Source organism: Megalops cyprinoides, chromosome 20 (assembly GCF_013368585.1).
Source record: "Megalops cyprinoides isolate fMegCyp1 chromosome 20, fMegCyp1.pri, whole genome shotgun sequence".
Taxonomy (NCBI): domain Eukaryota; kingdom Metazoa; phylum Chordata; class Actinopteri; order Elopiformes; family Megalopidae; genus Megalops; species Megalops cyprinoides.
In genome coordinates, this window is record NC_050602.1 from 16,372,531 (window position 1) to 16,395,896 (window position 23,366).

The 23,366-nt window shown below is 44.7% G+C and overlaps 1 protein-coding gene across 1 annotated transcript in view; it reads right to left on the reverse strand.

The window, feature by feature from the left end:
- Positions 1 to 49: 49 nt before the first annotated feature.
- Positions 50 to 23,366, reverse strand: part of LOC118795333 (E3 ubiquitin-protein ligase RNF13-like) — a 33,441-nt gene continuing 10,124 nt past the window's right edge. The window contains exons 4-10 of the mRNA XM_036553744.1: positions 21,488 to 21,613; positions 11,562 to 11,649; positions 10,471 to 10,561; positions 9,111 to 9,216; positions 8,823 to 8,916; positions 2,915 to 2,995; positions 50 to 2,504 (exon numbers count right to left, since the gene is read on the reverse strand). Coding sequence (XP_036409637.1) covers positions 2,134 to 2,504; positions 2,915 to 2,995; positions 8,823 to 8,916; positions 9,111 to 9,216; positions 10,471 to 10,561; positions 11,562 to 11,649; positions 21,488 to 21,613 — 957 coding nt within the window. The 3' untranslated portion in view covers positions 50 to 2,133. The remainder of the gene's footprint in view (positions 2,505 to 2,914; positions 2,996 to 8,822; positions 8,917 to 9,110; positions 9,217 to 10,470; positions 10,562 to 11,561; positions 11,650 to 21,487; positions 21,614 to 23,366) is intronic.

The following is a 23,366-nucleotide window of genomic DNA, read 5'->3' on the forward strand; positions in this document are numbered from 1 at the left end:
AACTTGGTCTGTCATAGAATTTACAGTTTTATCCTTGATAACATTGAAAACCTTGACTTTCAAGCTTAGTTTTGAATTTACTCTGTCTGTAGACATGGTACAGAATTGGTTCATTTTACATTCTGGACTTTTCATTTAAGTTTGTGATACTGTCTAGAGTGCATATACCTAATTTCTTAAACACCTGAGGTCTTGGAAAAAAAATCATTAGTCACATGTTGAAAGCAGGGTAATGTCCTAATTAATATTCATAGTGTCCGGTGCATGCTCTTTTCAGATTTGAGAGCCGTGAGTATCTGATAGTGTGTGTAGAATTGTTTGTTCAGAATGAAAAGCAGATTTTCATACAGCTTCCACAACCATCAGCAAGCTTTTTTGAACCAGTGGTGATGAAGCACATGCTGATAAAGTAAAAAACATTCACACATACCATACGTACAAATTAAGGTGGGAAAAGTGTCTTGAACAGTAAAGAATTCATGATTGTGTCTGAAATGACTTGCAGAATTGTAAAAACATTACGTTTTTGCTTGTATATAGCTACTTGTAATGCAAGAACAATTGACAAAAAATGCAGAAAAGTTTTTAGTTTATGTTCAAGGACAACTTGCAGAACAAAAGTTGTGCATTAAAGAAAAGAACTCCTTTTTAGTGAGTTGAACCTGAAGCTTGTTTTTGTGTTACACTGCGTTACAAGTAGGTCACCGTGTCATATGATTAAATTGTAGTATTTCAATCTTGTGTATGTGCTGCAAACACTGGCTTCCGTGTTAGACCTGCTGTATGGAAACAATGGTGTGTTTAGGATCTGCTGCACTGGTTTATATGAAATGCTATCTTTCTCTGATGGGGTTAAAATATTCTGTGGGCTTTAATTATGACAAAAGTTACATTTTGGAAAAAGATGTAATGTGACATTCTGTGATAATATTGTAATCAGATACAAATTAGTGCTTTGTGCCTTTGTGAATGTCACAATAGAGTACAGTCCAGTACAGTGATCAAATTAATACCTTCAAATCCTAGAGAAATGTGTAATGCTGTTGAAAAAGGCATTAACACATGTATGGAATTGAAAATGAAATTTAATTTGAATACAGTCTGGGGTGTGCATAAAAATACATGATAAATGAATGACTTCAAAGGAAGGCAACAAAACGTATTGACATACAATGCAGGTTAACAGTTCGAGTCATGTTAAAAAAGTAACAATTCCACTGGAAGTACATTATTAAAATGTGCTCGTACACAAACCAAATACACATTGTGAGAGATTTTGTGAGTTTCTGATATCTAAGATGAGATACCGGCCAGTCTCGAGCATTAAGGATGTGTGGCTTGGAAAACCAATAAAAATCCAGCCTGCTCACTACTAAAGTTTCCATGAGATCAACTTATTATGAAACGCACACAGTGCATTCTTTCTCCTAGCTGGTGGCATCCCAAAGACGAGTTTGATTACATTACCTTTCCACATGCGAACAAAACAGTGTATACTTCCTGTCTGTCCCTGGTTCCAGTTTAAAGTGTGTCAAATTACTTTCTAAAGTTTAACAAAAAGGCTGCATAGTATTTGATTAAGACTTGCACAGCCATTCTATATAAGTGATACACCTTCCCCAGGGCATCTAAAGCTTGCCCCATCTTCTGATGCAGAGCCATACAGATACAGCTGAGGCTAAAAAGAAAGTGTTACGTTTGAGGACTTGATATTTATATTGTGATCTATACATCATATATACATGTTGCTTTCCTTAAAAATGTATGACAAGCGTGGCATGTACTCAGCTCAGCAATATCAACGTCGTTTCACAGTGAATAGAGTACCCCAGCCTAAAGACCCTCAAAGGGCACCTGATACTAGCTCCACAAAGTTCATTCCTTCAGACACGACATAAGTGCACGACATGTACTTTGCCCACTCTTAAAGTCTGCACACATGAAACCAGTGTCCTCGGTACACTGAAGACCGTACGACACCGGAACACCTATTACTGGGTGCACAGAATCTGCCTGTGTCAGGTTGTGATATGTACAAGTGTTAGGATGTGCAGCGCAACGGGGGAAAGATAATGAAGAATCTATCCGGCGCTGCGCTCTCTCGGCCGGCCGCCGGGTGAGCGGGCGGCGGCGTCAGGCGTTGGGATCTCCCCTCCCGGAGCAGCTCTGCTGCAGCTGCACCACCACCGTCTCCACGGTGACCTCCTCCTCCTCGCTGTCACTGTCACTCTCCATCTCATCCTCGTCCTCGTACTCGGAGGACTCGGCGTCCTGCTCGTGGTGGGACAGCGAGCCGGACATGGTGCCGAAGGAGTGGGCGCTGGTGGAGGCCAGCGAGCGGAGCAGCGGGGTGTTCTCCGACATGTCGTCCTCGTTGTCCTCGTGGCTGCTGTCGTCCGTGTCCGAGTCGGAGTCCCCCTGGGACGGCACCACCTTCTGCTTGCACACCGGGCACGTCTTCTTCGTCTTCGTCAGCCAGGGGTCCACGCACTTACAGTGGTACGCTTATGGAACATCGCAACAAAAAAAAAAAATCCCAATGCAACTGAAATCTTCTTTCAGTTTTCACGCTACAATGTAGGTCTGACTGTCAGAAAGAAGTCTAAGAATTTGCTAAATAAAGTCTTGAGAATTCTTACAAAATTTCAGCTAAATCTGCTTCAACTCCTTTCACAGGTGTTTTTATGTCTACAGAAAAGGAAGTATAAGTCTAGCTATGCTTGATGGAGATTTGGTGTCCGTGCTTTTCTAGAGATTCAATGTAATTTGTGTGGTTTTGTGAGAGACGTACATGAGCATGCATCCATAGAGTCACTTTTAGCTAGCAGGTTCCTCAAGGGACCTTGCAAGTGCACATAATTGGATAAGAGAACGTGGTCTGCTCAGCATCACACAGGCTTAGAGGTATACATACCGTGAGAGCAGGGCAGGACCCGGAGCTTGTCTCCTTCCTCATATTCATCCAGACAAATGGCACATACGTCATAGGCATCGCCTGCAACACAGGACGACGACCTGAGTCACACTGCCACCTCCAGCCCAGACCCTCTATACCTCTCCATCTGCTCTGCCAAGTCCACAGAGCGTCTTATCCTAAGGACTCACACAACATTGCACGGGATTGGAAAACACAGTAAATATGTTTGCTACTTTTCGAGTTCTGGCTCATTTTTTTCCCCCACACTGATACCTAGCAGGTAGTAAATGCAATGATTTGAACTTTTGTTGAGTGGTATATAAATGATTTGAATATGATAGTTAACAAGTACACTGTTGCTCAGTTTTTGTAACTGGATGAATAGGTGCTTAGGGAAAATGTATATCCTGTAATGCACACACACTTGGTCTCACAAATCTGCGATCAGGATGTTAGGGCTAAAGCATACTTGATGTACTTTCGTACTGTGTGGGCAACCGACCAAGAAAGCAGAAAACACACATCTTGCGCTATCATAAACAAATCATTGAATTCATACAGTAGTTATTTCAAATGTACAGTACAATTATGTGTTCCAGCTTAAAACTAAATGACAGTAAAATTAAAATGTGCCTTCATGCCACTGATGATTTTTTTTGCCTCATCAATCAATCATTTTGATCAAAACTTTTTTTAGCAAAATTCACTAATAAGATTAAAACTCATGGTACAGCAATATCAAGGTTGGGGGGGGGGGGGTGAGAAAAAGTGGCTTCTAGAAGTTTGAAAATATTTTGGAAAACTACCTATGGGAACAAAGCAGACTTCAACCTTTTTACTTTTGGCATTCTGGAGGCCTCAGCCAGACAAGAGGAGAAAACTAAGCCGAGAGAAGCGCAGGACTTTGCGATTGGTCCCTTGAAATTCCAGAGAATTCTGCCCCTTAGCTTAGTGGAGGCGCTGCCTGCAGGACATCCAGTGTTTACGTAAGCTGTAAATGAGCCTGCTTTCCCGCCGTCTCCGAGAGAGCGCCAGGACTGCATGTGACCCTATAAGGAAAAAGCTCAATCATGACTTCCCTTCCCCGCGTCTGTGACGCCATCCTGCTGTGGCCAGGGAGGGCTGTCAGAGATAGTCTTCCTGCGCCCTTGTCCTATCGTTTAACAAGACATAATCATAGGGACTGTATAAAAAAAAAATGAACTAGCACTTCTTGAGAAAATTCCTTTTCTGCTAAAGTTGGAAAAGCCATTCTCCCAAAAATAACAGACCCAGTTTTTTCTGAATGCCATGGTACATTTTCAAACATAATAGCACACTGCACTTCGCAGGCAACAGGAAAAGCTCCCGCCCCAGCTTTCTCATACACAAAATAAGTTTTACATAAAATGAGAGGCCCCTCAAACTGAGGTCAGATATAACTGTTCATAGTCAGAAAGTATAGACTACGAGAGTTAAAGCACAGAAATAACTGAAAATCTCCAGTGAGTGTAAACAGGACTTATCCTATTCACTTCAATTAAAACAACATACTAAAACCTTCTCCTTTAAATGAACGGATTTCACACATAATGTTATGCCAGCTCAGTTATGAGTGTAATTGTATACAGCTGAGTGTCTGTCCAAACTTGCTTCCTCCAAGATAGTGCAGTACCCCCTTCTTGGCTCTCGACCAGTATGATGCATGGGATTGCTAAAGGCATAAGATGTAATCAGAAGCTGAAATCTAAAGCCTAATCATGCAGACTATCATGAACCTTTGAACCTTCTTCTTAAAACAAGGAAATGGCATTTCCTCAAAATTTGGCTGAATGAGACTGTACATCTTCAAGAAAACATCAAACGCCTTCAGCTTTTTGAGGAAGGAATGTTTTTCTCTTCGTTCAAAAGTTCAAAAGTTTAACACTGACTATCTGCCCACCCCATTATGATGTAATGGTTTTTTTTTTTGTGCCGGGGAAGGGGGGCACAGAATACCTTGGAAATGTGATCAGCCTTCAACTGCTACAGTTTCAAAGGGAAATGAAGGCCCGGCCACTGCTGCCTTTCAAAGGCCGAGGCCATTTGCTTCTTCGGGGGTGCGAGGAGCCCACAGAGGGTGTGTGTGGCTAGCGTTCTGCAAGAAGACTGAGCGCTGCCAATCTGCACCGTCCCTGTGCCTCGCAGTGCCTGAATCACTGCAGCCTCCTGCATGCCCTCACCCCATGCCAATCACCCCCCCCCCCCCCCCCCCATCCAACGGAGTGCCCCAGGAAGAGGTGGGAAGACCGGCACCCTGGCGTGCTACGCGGAGAGGAGGAGGGGGGTAGGGAAGGGAAATTGGACTTTCCTGCTCTGCTGATGGGGGGAGGTTTTCACGCCTGGTCACAGCCCAGAGACGTAACGGCAAACAGCTGGGCCCCAGTCTGAATGGGAGACCGCCTTTCTCAGCTCTGCGCCAGAGCAGGGGCGGCTGCACACTCATCTCCTCCACTACTCCCACATTCTTACCGCCGCAACCTTAGGATAGCACCATTACTCAAATATGTGAACTCTGCACACACTCAAGCCGTTCATACATTTAAATTATATGTGGATAAATAAGATTTATATGCTCTGTGGAAATGGATTGTTTGGTCAGGAGTGTGGAGAAATCAAACAGGAACGTATGGTTTCACATGGGCCAGCCATTCGGCTGTGTGTCTGTGTGTGTTATGCGTGGGTGTGTGCAGTGCTGGCATTTCCCTGTGCAAGACGGAGTGGTAATAACACATACAATCCCCTGAGTTTCAGCTCCAGACATACAAACCTGACACACCCCCTACGCCCACATCTTCTTTCCTGCCAATTTCTTAATTAGCGCCCTGGGCTAAACACTTTAGTGTGACAGCAGAAAAGAAATTAAAAGGCTTACCAATTCTGTGACATTTTACCGTATCCTTTCCACAATTCTGAAACCCAGAATTATTTGTCTACAGAATTAATCATTGTTTAGTCTCTCAGAGGCTGTAATTACATTAGCTCTTTACATTTCTCCTCAGCAGCACCATTGTCAACATGTGGAAAACAGCATCAAGGAACACCACAAGCTCCTATAGACAGTGTGGTCTTGAACACAAAGAAGTACTATATTTATAATAGACTTATCTGACAACCCTGAAAATTCTGATTAAATATGTCGAGCCGCAATTTTAAAGCTGGGAAATTCAGAAGAACAAAGTAAACCTTTAATGATAACAAAGCTCATGGGACGCTTCGTTTTAATAGAAAAGAAAAATGCAGTCAAACTCACTAACTTTGCCACCAGAACACAATGCGTTTCCTCCTGTTGTGCCAGTTAAGTGGGGAGTGGTGAGACGGCCACACAGAGCTGACCCAGACGTGCCTCCAGGTGAAGCCTTCAAAGCAACAGGTCCCTCAGCCATCTCTCCACTGTTTGCATCTGCACTGTGAGGCACTATGGAGTCCTGCACAGCCAATCCGGTACCTTCATTGCTCATCTGTAACAGCACTGCTCCAATCAGACCCCAAACCAGTGTGTGACAGTTGTCCTAATGCCTGCCTCTGGCGAACATGTCCTCCTGGGAGAGGAACGCTATAGGGAAGGCCGTCGACACCCTGTAAACTGCACATTCCCCCGGCACGGCGCCGCTCTGAGCAAGGCGGGAGAGGAGTCATCGAGGATACAACGCTAACCCACTAACACTCGGCTTGCCTTCGACAGACCGGCTAAAAATACACAGCCCACAAAACGCGTGCGCGCTATATATAGGGAGATGAGTGGAGTACAGTCGCACATTCGCACAAACGTGCAAAATCGATATTTATGGACTGACCGGCACATTAGCGGCTCCTCAATAATTCAGCACAGTGTGGTCTCATCAGTAAGGAAACAGGGCTGCAACCTCTCACACCTGTGACTGGCCTGGCCATGGATTAGCACCTGACTGTTATGGTGAGATTTCCTGTTCAGTCGGCCCAATGACAGTGATGATGACCTAAAACACTTAAAATACACTAACATACCTGTGGTAGAAAGAGGTGGATACACAAATTAGGGGCAACATCTGTCAGATACTCTTAAATGGTGTCTAAACTATTTATGAGGAGTGGCAGTGTAGCACAGTGGTAGTGGTAAGGAGCAAAGCCCGTAACCAAAAGGCTGTTGGCTCGATTCCCCCCCTGGGGCAATGCTGCTGTATCCATGGGCAAGGTACTTAACCCAGAATTGCCTCAGTAAATATCCAGCTGAATGCATGGATAACATGTAAAAACTGTAACCTATGTAAGTCGCTGTGGATAAAAGTGTCTGCTAAATGACAATAATGTAATATAATGCATTTGAACGTCACTGCCAGGCCAAAAACCCGAAAGCAAGCACAGCAGCCAGGTGTCATTTTCCTCTGCTCTGCTCTGCCAGCCAATTTTCTCAGCAACGTCGCAAAAGCGATGGAGAATTGCTGTGTCACAGACAGCACAGGCTATCTGTATAAACAGGCTATATATAAACAGGCTTCCCGCATTGCTCAGCAGAATCCACAGGTGCAGAGCTGTGAACTTGGAGACAGCAGAGCTGCACTCACGCAGAGATCTCTGTCCCGTCACAAAGGCTGAGAGCCTTAATCCCGTGATCAGCTTGGCTGAGAAATTATTCCATATTAATCAGATTAGCTCATAGCGGAGAGCTCTGCAGAGGCTGAAGGGATCCTAACACATCACCCCGGTCATGTGCCACTCTGAGCAAATCCTGCCAGTGCTGGAGGGGGTTTCACATGACGGTGCTGGGGAGAGTGCGATCTTTATGTCAGCTCCCTACCCCGAGATGAACAAGAGGCTGTTTCCCCAGGATGTCCCCAAGTAAAGCAAATAAATGGCACAGTTAACTGTCCCACACGCAGCGTGATACGTCTGCCTTCCTTTCCACGCTCATGACTCAGTTGTTTATCTAGCGGGATGTGAACACGTGCGGGCCAACCCGATGACTAGGCCTGAGCCATCTGTGGGGCTTTCTTTGCTGTCCGATGAGTCATCGGAGCGAACGGACGGGCTCCAATTTAAGGGGAAACCGTCTCTCCAGTACATTCAAACGCCAGCGTGGCCACCAGGTCAATACAGCGGGTAGAGAAAGCTTCTTGCTCCTATGGGCATCAACAACATCACACAGAGAAGTGGCTGAAGGCCAATGCACATGTTTGTGCTGAGGGAGCTTTTTAACAGACTTCAATAAACAAAACGGTTATCTTTAAGAAAATCAGTGTATGTTTTTAGATTATCTTTGCTCGCTCGAATCTGGTGTGGAATTGCCTTCATCGGCTACTGCTGCCATTTTGTTCAAATGTCAAAAATAACTTAATTCTGACTGAGATCCAGATTTATTGGACTGGTTTTGATTTTGGAAGAAATAAGTCTGTTGCAGGCATATTTCTAAATGTAAATCCGAATCTCACAAGGTCCAACGTTCAGTGCAGATCCAAAAAAGCATTCTTTTTTTAAACGGTTTTATTCAATCCATGCACGTGACTTGTGATGTCATTTCTAGTGTTCTTTCTTGACGCACCCACTTATAAACTTCCTGCTTTGCGAAGTTAGAATTTTTTCCTAATGAAACCAGCCTTTGGCAAGAATCTGTTTTGATGTAATGCCACCTTTGAATTATTGTCCCAAATTTCATTACAGAAGCCCTGATGATCCAAGAAGAGCAGCAAAAAATCAAAAGCCACTATAGCATAATTAACACAGGACTGACTTAACTGAAACATCGGTCCTTTCCTTCCCAATATGAGTTAGACAGCAGTGTCAAAGAGAACTGGAGACGCTTCAGAGCTGAGTAGATTTATAGTTTCCATCCAGAGGTGATCAAAATCTCTCCCCCATTTCTGCATGAGCCTGAACCTTTTAGAATGGCCACACCCCCAGCTGCTCCTACCTTTCTTGTATTTATGAATGGGCAGCTTCTTCAGCTGGTCCTTGCGCAGACGGCTCCTCCTGGCCCTGTGTCTGTCCTGTACACACTTGGTGATCTGAAAGACAAGGTCCGGCTGGTCAGCAGCTTCCACTCATAGAGGAACCACAACACCCTCCCCTGCAAACTGTAGGCTAATGGAGAAGCAAGTGCTGTTCGCGAACAAGACACCTTGCATTGGATAAGCAACGGTTTGAGGCGAAACGTAGCAGGAGGGGAGGGCTGCACGGACCGGCGTGGAGACCCGCTCACCATGAAAACGACGATGAGGATGAGGCAGATTCCCACGATGATGAGGAACGGGATCAGGTAGTACTCCAGTGGCAGGCTGAAGTCGGGCATCAGGATAACGTGGCCACTGGAAAACAGAGAGCGTCAGACAGGGAGACTATTTTGTACAGTGTTTGAACTGGGACAGACACAGCACTATGCTGTGAACCAAGTATCATTTTTTCGATAAAGCATGCATCCCTTTCATATATATTCACTGTTATATTTCCAATTCTTTCGCAGTTGTAAGACAGCTCTTCCTGTGCTTCCTACCTTGCACCTTACATTTACATTCTGCCAATTACTAAACACTCTTATTCAGAGTGATGTACAAGAAGAGTGTGTTTAACGTTACATTTCCATTCTTGCCACCCAGTAGATGCTCTTACCCAGAGCAACTCCCAAGGTCACGCATAAAGGGCATCCAACAAAATGACACGACACCTTACTTGTGACATTACAAGGACACCTTGTTTGTGATGTCACACCAAAGACAAGTCATTTTTTTGCAGTAAAATGTCAAATGAATGCTTTCTCATCTGATAAATCTGGTGAAACCTCTGTGGCAATTACCGGCTGAGTTCACACTGTCTTTCCTCTGTCGTTGCAATTTATATCTCAGACGCTCCCTGTGTGATTCTCCATGAATGATTTACCTTGCCTTGCAAATGCTTCAGCTCCTTAAGAAAATATTGATCCTAATTCTTAACAATATTCCCAAAAGTATTCCCACCTTCTATCATGCAGAAATATAAATTCAGACTGCAGATGTTAAAAAGCTAGTCTGGCTGAAAAACGGCAATATAACCATGTCCCAGTTTTCACAATAAAGTCCTATATCAAACTAAAATTATTATATGGCCATGTCTAAGTCATACCCTGCCCGAGGCGAACGTGTTCCCCTGTCCCCCTCACTGGCTGTGGAATGGAAGTATTGCGATGAACTGATGATTTGTGTTATGACACTGTTATCTTTTCCATTATTTTCCAGGAGTCTCTTCTTCCCAACTGTTTTTTGATTCCCTCTGGAAAATCCACTATGCTACATGGACAGCGCTTTTTCACAATCTCGATTGTAAGGCTGCAAGGCTTAAAGGGTCTGCATTATTATATCACATGGATATTGTTCCAACAGTAGTTCATCTCCTAAACATACAGTGGCCCCAAAGAAGATAAATTATGCATAACTGGTGTTTTCTCTGTAAGCTTTCTATCAGTGGTTTATCAGTCAAGTGAAGTGAACTGTCTTTATTGCAATTTTCCTGCAGGGCTAAAAAAGATGGTGTTGATGAAGAAAAAAAAAAAGGTCAAATAGGAACATTAAAAGCCATTCATCTCTCACCCTTTCTCATATGTGTAGTCTTCTTTCAGGGAGTTGGCTGTCTCCTCACCCACAAACACTGATGGAATGTCTATTTGCTTCAGGACATCCACTGCCAGGGAAAAAGGGGATACCAGCTTTAAAAAATGGCGAAAACGCACCGCGAAAGATTAAGGGCATATTAAATCGGACTGCGTTAGATTGAGGCATCAACAAAAATCACAAATCAGTGACTGAACACATCCAGCAGGCATTGTGTAGCGGTGGTGATGAATTGCGCCTGTCCTCTAGCTTTCTGGAAGGCTGTGAGCAAGCACACAGGAGGACACATCACCGGATCACTTCCAGTGCCCCTCTCAGTCTGTCGGAAGTGGAAGTTTCAAGCTCCTTGAGGGTGGCGCGGACACTACAGGCCCAAATTTATCACTCTGTTCAGTCTCAAAGGCACGTTAATCGCTCATTGACCAACGGATGTCAGATGACAAGAAAACCCTCAGCTGGGTGATTACAGATGGCACTGTGCAGAGAGATATATGAATTCCTTCCGCTGGCTAGGAGGCACCTATCCCTAACAATCTGTGAATGGTTCTAAAAAGCTGACTTGTACAAATTATATGTGGAGCACAAGAGAGGCTGCACTGACTGTCTGGAAAGAAGGGAATGTGCCCAAGACAGAGAGAGTAGCAAACAAATTCTCTGTGACATCACAACTTGATTCCAAGGTAAAATGTGACTCTTGACTCCATTTTGTCTCTTCAGTCTATTGTGTCTGTTTGGATTATGGATTGAAGCAAGAGGTCTAGTTTCCCAATATTCATCATCACTGTCAGCTTCTGCTGAGTTTGTGTAGTTTGTGTAAAAAAACAAACGGTAAATGCTGCAAAATCTACTCAAAGTCGAGGACGGAGTGCACTGTGCTTATAGGTGGAAAAGGTGTCACACAGAGCTTAGAGATTTCACATTTCTGTGCTGGATACGTCAGTTTTAGTTCCAGCCGTTAAACTGGGCGAGGGCTCTAGAACCGCAGCATTACTGTCAAATGACTCAAAATATATGGAGGGCAATTTATGGCAGCTGCATGCTTGTGTGTTTGTGGGTTTGAGCGAACGTACAGTCATTGGATCCCATGCTGATTAAGTCATCAGAGTCCACATTGTGAACAATGGCCGCCTTGTATCCAGCCTTCTGGGCGTTCAGAACCTGGGGGGAGACAAAACCTTTGTGTTCAGTACCCCCCAGCTTACACACAGCGCACCCCCCCCACTCCCCGTCTGCAGAACCCCACTGGACCAATTACACACAGAGCTCCACTGTGTTCTTGTGCTCCGTTTCACATACACTGGATTCAGCACATCCACATATGGCCTACACACATATTTCCCAATTACCCAGCATCCTCTGTGGTCCCTCTTGTATACCATTTTTTAGAATGGTTGTGTCAGTTCTGTATGTGGAGGAAATGCCTTTCCAGAAATAGCTTCCTCTCCATGGCAAGATTTATGATAAATTACGTCCAAGTAGTAGTATGATTAAAAAAAAAATCTTTCACTGTAAGGAAAATTTGTATGAACAATGATGATCTTTACAATACATTTTCAACCAGATGAATCTCCAATTAATGTACTAAATAAATCACAAAACGCCCCACGTTTCTCGTTGCACTTGATGCACATGTCAGTCTGTCTGGCTGGAACTTATAAAAGTTATTTTCGCATTCTGGGACTGAATGACTGGCTGACAATGAAGCCCTAGCAGCAGCCTCTATGTGTAACCACTAATTGCAGACTAGGGAGCTGGTTGCATTTGTTCTTTTTTTTTTTCAAAAGGTGCTCCAAAATGGGTTCAGAATACAAGCCTGCAGACACTTTAAATAAAGTCAGCTGGTAAACAGAGCTGCCATTTTCCCCCTCAGTTCAGGCTGCGGTCGATTGAGACTGAGGCTTCCATAACAGGAAGGCCTTGATGAGGGTCGGGGAAAAAACAAAGAGCAAACATCCTCATGCCTGCACTGCAATACAGACAAAGTTGGGGGGGGGTGGGGTGGTGTGTGTGGGGGGAAATGACTGCCTTTTAGGGAACAACATCATGACTGCTCTACAGTACAGAAAAAACAGAACAACCACCTTATGGGAAACACTTTCATTACTATACTAGCACAGTGCAGACAAAACAGGGGTGAACAAACTGGATTAAGTCAGAAATTTATTAAACAGTTTAAATACTGTCCAATGGCATACTTTTTACCTTTAGCTAACAATCTCTTCGCATACTGCTTCTGGTTGTTACATGCGGCATAGACACTGGCAGTGCTGGGAGATGATAAATAATTTATTGTAGCTGGTTCAGAATTCCAGACTTCAAGTTATGCGAGGCCAACTGACAGTAGCTCTATTCTCTCTTCAGAACTGTACTCCTCTGCAAGAGCTGTGTGTGTGTGTGTGTGTGTGTGTGTGTGTGTGTGTGTGTGTGTGTGTGTGTGTGTGTGTGTGTGTGTGTGTGTGTGTGCGTACTGCAACACTCCCGCAGCAGCGAGGCCAAAGTGCGCATGCCTGCCCGGGACGTTGCTCTGCAGATGATTCCGCCGCCTCGCTCTGGGTCGGTTCTGTTGCATGCGCAGGGCTGGGGAGTGAGTGAGCGGTGCAGATGGCTTTGAGCCCCTGCCAAAACGCCGCAGAAATGCAGAGTCATGTTCAGCGCCGTTAATCGGAGCTCACGGGTCTTTTCCTCCCCTCCTCTCCTTTCTGTGACTTAACCGTAGCGCGGTGGGAAAGACGCCGGTTTACCAACAGATGGAGAGATATTACAGCTGTTAAATTATTAAGCCAAATATCCCAAACCCAGTGATCTGATAAACAGGGCTTTGAACATTAAGTTTAGTTTCATTTCAAATGTGGCTACATTACCAGAGAGTGCATTTAAACCTAAATGTTTAATGATATTGTTCGCAGCACACCGGGTGTAACCGTACTCTCCTGACAGAGTCGTTTGACAAAATCCCAGCTTCAGTAAAGTGGAGGACTCAGCCCCAGGAAAGGAATGCAAAACCACATCCACCTCAGAGGAGTAACAGTTTACATGCCAAATTCATTCCTAACATTCTAACAATGTTCCTATAACGCTGAGGCAATGCCAGTGCGCTGCTACAATCCTACAGCAATGCTGTGGAGAATGTCTGGGCTCCCACAGCTACATTTAAAACCACAGATATGGAACAGAACAGAACTGTTCTAGTTAAACACATGAACTGAATCATTAAGCATGCTATAATACGGATGTAACCTGTGGTATAACAATATACCAGATATTGTGATATATGTGTAATGATGCTGGGTCAATTCAAATTTCCTCATAGTTCCCCATTACTGTGTGCTGACACACACTCTTCTATGATCTGAATGAGACATCAGTGCATTCAGACGGAGATCTGACGTGGGGATTTTCTGAGGTCATGACTCTCTGTGGACGGTCACCACAGACGCTGATCTCATCTGTGGTTTTCCGCAATGCTAATTTCAATGTTGCAAGACGCAGTTAGCCAATAGCAGGAAGAAACACAGGTCATTGGGGGTCAAGAAGAGGTAACAACGTAAACACTGCGAACACTAAAAAAAAAAAAAAGTCATCCCAGAAAACAAGACCAATATGAATAAAAATGTCATTCAAGTATTCATTCTAAGCCTCATGTACTGCACAGAAAGACAGAAAGACAGAGAAAACAGACAGAGACTGTGGCAATTTGCTGCAATGGCGGCCATTACTTTGTCATCATTTGCCACTTCAAAGTCTTGTGTAACTAATCAGCTTACTTCCTTCTAGCACCCACCTTATGTCAAATTATCCTGGAACAAAAAATACCATCTGTTAAAATAAAGGATTAACATCCACACTCTGTCACTGATAAGGTTAGTTCCATGTTAAATCATATTTACTGAGACCATGAGGCTATAAACTCTCCCAAGTCCCTTTTTGCAAACATGTAGTTAGGCACTGTGCTTTGAGAAAGCACCTGTCATTGTGTTGAAACTGGGAAAGGAAATAAAGGGGGAAAAGAGAGTAAATAATCGATGTCTCTGTGAGGGATTTAAGCATGTCTGTGCCTGGCCATAAAGTCAGCCCCCCATATGTCAGGCTTCTGTTGGGCAGAGTCTGAGATTAGCCCTGTCACAGGTTGTGATGAGACACCAACTCCTCCATTCCTGGCTCATATCACTCTTTTCCCAGCTCAGTTTTCTCTATTCCCGGGTCAGTTCGCTCCATTCCCACCTCAGCTCATTTCACTCCCAACCCAGCTTTCAAACCAAGGAAATACCTTGAACTGAACTGTTCTACAAGAAACGAGCGAGGCGATTACCACAAGCAGATAATTTGCCGTGACCACTGTGCGCAAACTGTGTCAAAGTTACACATCCACCTAAAAAAACCAGGCCAAATATGAGGCTTCCCTATATGGTCATGGGGCAAGTTGTCTGTCATGGACTCAAGGTGCAGACAGCCTTAACTGCTGTTTAACTTAGGATCCTGAGTCTCCTGATGTCTAAATGTTACGGTGCAAACTCTGCATTCTGATGAGTCAAAGCCATTGTGTACACAGTTTTGTGACATTTTCTATTTTCGGGGGGGGGGAAGGCCACTGGGAATTGGTCTTGAATGGCATCTGGCCAGGCTGACATGCGACTGGAATTGGCCTCTGTGTGCCTGGAGGGCGTCCGTGGCAGAGATAGCAGCGGTCTGCTCACTGTGCTCGTTCTCTCAGATGGGAGAGTGAGTGGTCTGTCCCCTGCAGGGTTGAAGGCATACGGATACGACGAACAATTGATTCTCCTGGCCTGTGAGTGGGCACAGGGCTGCCCTCCCTGTGGCCTAGTCAGGGGGGACCAGACGTCTCAAGAAAGCTGAAGGGACCCTGGCTGAGGCTCTGAGAGCTCAGTCCTGAAGAGCTGAACCTTATTCATACTGCGGAATCAAAACTCTTCTTTCCTGGTTTTTAGTACTCACAGCTTTCTCAGTTTCAGACCTCTTTCTTATTATATCCTCATCTCATGACAGTGTTGTATTCCTGTCTACTTCCTTTGTCTGTAGACAAAAACGGCTGTTGCCATATCAGCTGTGAAGCACAGGCTTTTACACAAGGACATCATGTTCCCAAACAGCTTTCCACAACTGAGCTGCTACCTTACTGTTGTTTATAATATTTTTCTCTTTAAAAACATACCAAGCTTATCGCCTGAAGCTGTCAGTCGCTGTAATGTGGTATGAATAGTGGAAAAGAATGCTTGGTACTCACAATCCAATCAAGGGAAAAGGACACACGCCCAAAGTTAGAGAGCCCCAGACTACAATGCTATAATGCAATCTAATGAGAGAAAGTTGCATGCGCTAACAGAAATCAGACACAAGCTCGCTCGCAGATGTCCTCTAACTTAACTACAGGAGAAGGGACCTTTGTTGGGCAGGATGTCCATGTGATCTCCAACGGCCTCTTGCTGACAACAGCTGGCTGCCTGCACACTGAAGCCCTGTTCACTCTTTAAGAGCACGCCTGTGTGTATGAGTGTGTGTGTGTGTGGCGTGCATGAGACTGCTTATGCCAGTCTGTGTGACTATGTATGTATGTGACTGCCTGCCTGTGTGTGTATTTGTGCACATGTCTGTGTCCATCCCTGTGACTTTGTATGAATCACTGTGTGTGTGTGTGTGTCTGTCTGTTTGTCCATCTGTCTCACTGTATGAGCCTTTGTGTGTGTCTTTGTCCATGTGAATCTATGTGTGTGTGTGTGTGTGTGTGTGTGTGTGTGCGTGTGTGTGAGAGAGAGAGTGACTATGAGAAGCTGTGTGTGTCTGTCTGTCCATCTATCTCACTGTATGAGCCTTGATATGTGTTGCTGCATCTATGTGGATCCTTGTGTGTGAGAGAGACTATGAGAAGCTGTGGATCCATTTCCTCCAGCTGCTGGCTGTGACAGGCCTGTCACCACATGCCCTGCAATCACGTCCCCGATCGCGAGGTGCTCGGCACATCCCACAGGCTGTCCGCACACGGGCGCTGCGGCTGACAGCACGCCCCCTTCTCACACAAAGTGTAGCATTATGACTGTAAACATTCTACCGTTTAACATAGTGAAAAAAGAATAGGCTACACATATTATACTGACATTCTATTATACTGACACTGCCTTTCAAAGCTGGTTCAGTGCATATTAGCATTGATAATGATGTGTTCTACACAAACTATCCCAGCACTAGACAGGCATGCATTATCACAATGCAGTCATGGCTCCTTTTACTGAGGTCACAGTGCTAATGGAAAAAAGAACAAGCCAGTCAGACCAGAACAGCTTTTCACAGCAGATATATTCTGAATATTGACAGGAGGACTGTTTTATGGATTCCTACAGAGTCACTAAAATAAGCCAATCGACAAAACAGGAGCTCAGAACAACTCCTTTCCAAGTGGCTAACATGGAACCTTTATGCTTCAGCATGGAACTCCGTTTCGTGCGCTGGGGAAGCCGCTTCCACTGACAACAAACTGCGGCAACTTTGAGCGTTGCTTCCCGAATCCTCTACATGCTCGTACCAAGTAACATTTCAAAAAAGATGTGCCCTGGGTGTCAGTTCTCCCTGCATCGCCCCACCTTCAACGCGAGGAACTTCCAGGGCCGCTTTTGGAGACAGCAGCCGGTTTGGCACACTGAGCCACCGCCGCTCAACTGTAGCACTGCTCTTTTGTCCCGTCTTGGATTAAGGGGGAAAGAGAGCGCCCAGTTTTCGTCACTGTTAGACCGCAACACAAAGGGCAAATTACAAGAGCGGTGATGCAAGGCCCGTCCCTCCGGCTGCAATCTCCTCTGTTTTATTCCAGGAATTTACAGGAAAGCAACCCATACTTTCAATCATGGTAAAATCTTCAGATGTTGCTTATTCCAGTCCACTAATTGCTTTTGGCTGGTTAAATAAAACACATGGAATTCAACAGACTAGAAGTGGAACACTAATGCATTGTGTCAATAGAGGCAAACTCTATGCTCCGTGGTGCTCACATTTGGCAGGAATATTACAGCCACAATATATGGCTGAAGAGCAGGTAAAGAGTTATTTATCTAGGACTGCCTGATTAGAACACATAAGAGGGAAAACAGTTAGTGCCACTGGGGGGCTTGGTAGGGCGGGACAGTCACTATTCTCGTCTGACTGGTCATCAATCATGCTTCCTGCAGAAGTGTGACAGGCAAGGTGTGTGATGTCCCTGCTTTCACTTGCATACACATTGTCTTAAATCACAATGACATGTCAAGACAGTGGAGCAGCTCAATCACCCCTAACACGCTTTGCCTTCACTTCCTTTATCTTTGTGCCGAACAGAGCAATTGTCTGGCATGCTCATCTCTGATAATGACGGAGAGATCAGATGGGCAGATGACCCTGGCAGTTACTGTGGAGTATGAATATGTCTACTCTAAAGAGAGCTGGGTCCAAATGAATTCATCCACAGTAAACCCCCTAACGCTACCCCCTGTTGACTGGAAAGGCCAGTGAGGTACGGATCCTTCCTTCCTTGTTTCACATTCTTTCCCTTTTTTGTATTTTACTGTGTTCAGTACATGCCCTTCATTTTTCACTGTGCCACCAGGCAGGGTTTCAAGGCTAGGCTTCAGATTAGATAAGTGCTAATCTAACGGGAGAGTGCAGCAACTGATGATATTGTTCAAATATGCACTTGTGCTCCAACTGTGTGTGTGTGTGTGTGTGTGTGTGTGTGTATGTGTACACTGGAGAGTGCATAATAGCTCTCTCCCGGATTAATAGGGTTGACAGACATTTCAAAACAAAAAGGAAATTATGAACATAAATGGGGATGGGGAATTTCCATATGGAATATGTAGTATAACATGTTTCATCACAGGAGGTTTAAGAGAAGCCAACTGTAGAATGGAAGGAAAAAAAAACCCATGATTCTACAATTTATTTCACATGGTTGGTTGAGCTTTTGTCAGTTGGATAAGAATGCCTGGTTCATTAGCTATTCCAGGCAGGTTTACTATCCAATTTCTAAATAAAAAGGGACAGAGAAGGGGTGGAGGTGGGGGGGGGGGGGGGGGGGGCATAAAGACAACATTAAACCATGTATTACCTCACTGAAAAAGAGACCTGGAACCTCTGAATGTGCCCAGATATAATGGAGAGTTAAATACATTTGTGAGGGTTGCATCATGTGTGTCGTTGTCATTGTGAGCAAGCATATGTGTGTGTGTGTGTGTGTGTGCGTGCGTGTATGTGTGTGAGAGTGTGTGTATGAGAGTGTGTGAATGGAGCAGTGCAGCAGAAAGCAGTTTACTCACAGGTCTACACATGTCCAAGACTGACAAATGTCCCAGACTGCTCTCTCTGCCACAGACAGGACCAGTGTCTGATCTGCTGTCCTATCCCTGCTTGTGCTGCATCTTTCAAGAATGACTCCCTCTTTTTCAACGAATCATTTTACTGAGCCTTGTTAATGGATTCCAGAATTTGTACGAATCAGCTCCTCCAACTCACTCAGACATTGACCCACAAATGTGCACTGTCAAACTTGTAGGAATACTACAAACAAATTTTGAAAAGTGGCACAGAGATACTGATGTATCGGCTCATGTCTACTCTTTTCTGCAATGTGAAGAGAAAATATGAATATGAAAAGAATTACGAGTGAAGAAAAAGCCTCACGTAAGATGAAAAAGAGAACATTTTAGCATATTACATTTGGCTATTAAGATACAAAGACACTTCTCTAGTATCCATGTTGAATCTTTTCATGCTGAAGTTGTCCTTCGCCCATTTCTGATTTAAAGTCTGCATCATATCCTGGTATTGAAATTAATGACAAGGCATTGATACTTAAACAGCACAGTTGCGTAAATATGTTTATCACAATTACAAGCTCTTTGAAAACAACATTCTTGAAGTAGCTAATCAGTTTTTCATGAAAGTCGTTGAAGTCAAAAAATGCTGTTTTAACATAATTTATTTAGACATAAATAGTGCTGTGAACTCATGCCAGTGAGTGGAGCTCTTAGATTTCTTAATTGAGTTGCTGCAGGAATTGTGCTCCTTTTCACAACAATGTATGTTGATGAATACACAGCTGAGGATGATCAAGGTTCTTCCAAAGGAATGTATGCTCAGACAAATCTCTCTTTTAAATCGTCTCAAATTGGAAGCAACAGGCACTTGGCCTGTTGCACTTTATAAAAAAAAAAAAAAAAAAAACTCATCTCGCTACTTTGAAACTCAGCATTTTTTTACCCAATATTTGTTTATTCTCAGGTTTGGCCAAAAGATAAATTTCACTTTCTCCAAGTTGCATTAATTTGTATACAACTGAATGTATACACATATAACTTTATATCCGGTTTGCAGTTAAAAATGGAACGAAAGGGTGGGGTGAAATAGTATCTTTTACGTTTAAAATCTGTCTTTTTTCCTTGTGAAAAACAATGATAAAATGATGGAAATGAAGATACAAATCAGTAATGGGCTCTTTGTGACATATGTATTCTTATTAATCAATTCACCACAATGAATCAAACTTGACAGCACTAGTCTCTGCCTCTGTGGGCCTCTCTACCCAGCAGCCCCTGCACAGCGTCCAGGCAACAGAAGAGGGGTCTCCCTGCTTTAGAACCTGTCATAGCACCCTTACCTTTCACCAGCACTCCTACTCTATGCACTCCTGCTGAGAGCGCCACACTTGATCCCATGAAACCCAATCATATTACGCAGAGCGAACCCATAGCAGCTTAATGGAAAACTACACATAGGTCTTAAAGCTTGCAGTGATCTCTAATTCTGGTTTTAATTGCCTGTACTTTTCTCAGACAATAAGTAATAATCTGTCATAACAGAGCACTTTTTGTAATCACAGAGAATGAATAATCCATTTCCAAATAGACAGAAAAAATTACAACATAAATATACCTTTGCTTTAACTCTTCTGTTGCACCCTGCAGTGCAGTAAGGAACTTGTAGGGGCCTCCAAGTATCTCAGATATATGAACTACTAGAGCCTTGCTGATATCTACTGGGGTGCTGATCCCTGAAAAGGGATCACCTCCAGTATTCATCTATTCAGGATATTTATGGCTGACCCCTAGTGGTGTGGTTACATGCCCTGTCTACAAAGGTCTGTACTGGGAGGGGTCTCACACACATGCAAGCCCTTTCCATGACCTTCAACACCATGCATGCCAATCCAGCGCTGGCATTACCCAAACCCGCTGCTATCCGGGTGCATTATTCCAGCAGACCGATCTGGGTCGAGCAGCAGGGCTCCGATCCGGTGTCAGCCCCACGCCCTCTCTGACTGTGTTCAAAGGGGGAATCCGGTTTCACTCTCACCACAGAAACACCTCAGCAATGCAGCAAAGCTTTAGAAGGTGAACAGGGGCTGTGACCCCTGCACACTGCTTGCCCGCCAGCCTTCATTCTGCTGCAAGGCTCCGCTCTGCTCTGCGCAGATGGCCTTTGTTTGGGAGGCGGAGACTTCACACAGGAGTAACAGTACAGAATAAGCATGCTCCCCTATGACCCCAACTCATTCATAGAATTTATCCTTAATGCCTTGCCCATGACATTTCTGAAAACACTCGCTCTTACACAAATAAATAAATACACACACTTCATTAAACACTGACAGTCTCGTAAAATCTAAAAACAAAACAGGTGTTTTTTAATCCGTTGACTACACTGGGGTTGGTTGCACTCTGATGTAATACATCTGGTCTCAGAAGTTGTACTTTCCTTGAGAAAAACTACAAGGTGAAAGAAATCGAACCCCTTCCACTGGCTCTGCTCCCAAGGGTCACTTCATGGAGCTGCTAGTGATTCCCAGCATCATTTGGCACCGAAGCAGACATAGCCTAAGGGCAACACGATCTCATTCACAGCACATTCATAGTGAAATAAAGTCTGAGGTCAAGGGTTGCCTCACTTCCTCACTGGGGGGGCAGGCCTGCTCTTCAGGTTTGTGACTACCGGCGGCGGCAGCGGAAGCTGGGCCTACCTTGACGTCGAAGTTGCAGTCGAAGCGCTTGATGAGCACAATGAAGGCGCTGCTCACGTTGTCCCTCTGCGGGGGCGGGTCGATGGGCTCGCAGGCGTTCTCGGGCCTGGCCCCGATCAGGAAACCCTGGGGACAAGGGGACAGTCAAATGGTCATCATGGAACTGCACCAAAGGCAGACAGTCGGTGTGGACATTATGCACAGGTACTGATGGCAAATCCTCAGATTCTCCCAAGCTAACCGCAGTAACGGTAAGCTACGACATGCAAAGCACCACCAAACCAAGCTATCAAACAGGTAATCCAACCGCATCCTGTCGTACTCAATCATACAATGCGGCCTACACTTCGCTGACATCCATTATTGTAGCATGTCAGCATCAGCATGTAGCATGAAAAATTGCTGCCGGTTTGCGTTCATGCGGGAGTGTCACCGTCATCTCAGATCTAACGTGCTCACCGAGCATATGAATAAATCATAATGAAACCTTTCGTAGGTAAGGGGAGGAGAGGGGAATGAGACGGGGGGAAAGCTGCCATCAGACGACATCTCATAAAAAATATTCTTTTCATATACTCCAGCTTTCCTCATGGGGTGTTCAGCGGGAGAAATAAAAGCGGAAACATTCAGGCTTTAAGCCCCATAACGGCTGTATCTTTATCAAGATCCATGAGAAAAGAGCGTACACAGGCAGGGGCTTCATCGTCAATGTGAGAAGATCTGGCTGGAGTCTCCCAGCTCTTCATTACGGAGGCAGTGAGACAGAACTGCGCCCCTGAGACTAATTTGGTGGGGGGTGGGGGCGCGGGGTGCGGAGCTGAGCATGTCAGAGCTGTGAGCCACTGCAGGCTGCTCCGCGAGCGGGTCTTCACGAGCGATGCAGTCCACCGCACCCAGGGGGCGCTGTCGCTTCCATCCGGGAGGTTACCAATGCTACGCTCAATTGCAGGGAATGGAGAGGAAAAACGTGGGAGGGATCTCTCTGATGGACTCCTCCTCACACAGCCAACAGTGTGCTGGGGAAATCCTTCCTTCACGCCGTCTGCCCTCCGTCCTCGCCTACGATTACAGAACGCTTTCGGCGGTGGCCTCCTGTGTACAGCCCAGCCACTAATTCATATCAATATTGCATTACAGTGTCTAGGAACCCACAACTTCATTTCATAATGGGGAATTGGGAGTATGCACAATAAAAAGCAGAGAGTCTGGTGGAATTTACCACTTCACATACATATAATGATCCTTGCTATAACCAACAGTACCATAGACTTGCATAGCCGGGAAAAGAAAAACATCTCCTCACTGCATTTATTAGATACTCCTTGCATAACTCTGTGCATCTGTGTATCTGATCATATTTTGCAAATTTTTAAGGTGATGGACAACAGAGGCTACCACACCTATCTGATTCATATTATATGATTAGATTACTGTGTATTATTTATTCAGTAATTAGATTACTAAATTAGGGTGATGGGAGCTATTGTGGGCTCAGAGGTGAAAATTGCTCTGAGAATACTCTCAGCTCAAAGGAGCTTGTTTAGACAGTAACAATCAAAAGAGGTATGAGCACTTTACCTGCTAATATACAATGGCACACAGGAACAAAAGGCTCATCTAAGCCTTACATCCCTGTCCTTGTGACCCAAACTTCCAGGCTCAGCAGAGCTTTGTGTGGGAAAAGAGCTTGTGCTGCGACCGGGCGTGTCCCACTCTGAACAGGCCGTGGGCAGTGCGCACTATCATAACACTGGCAGCTACAAGATTACCACCTCATTCAGCCTGCCAACTGCACAGCTGTGGGTCATTTCACTCACCAGCGTCAGAGCGGTACCCAAAAAAAAGACGGAGCCTAAAAGACCATACTCATAATCACACA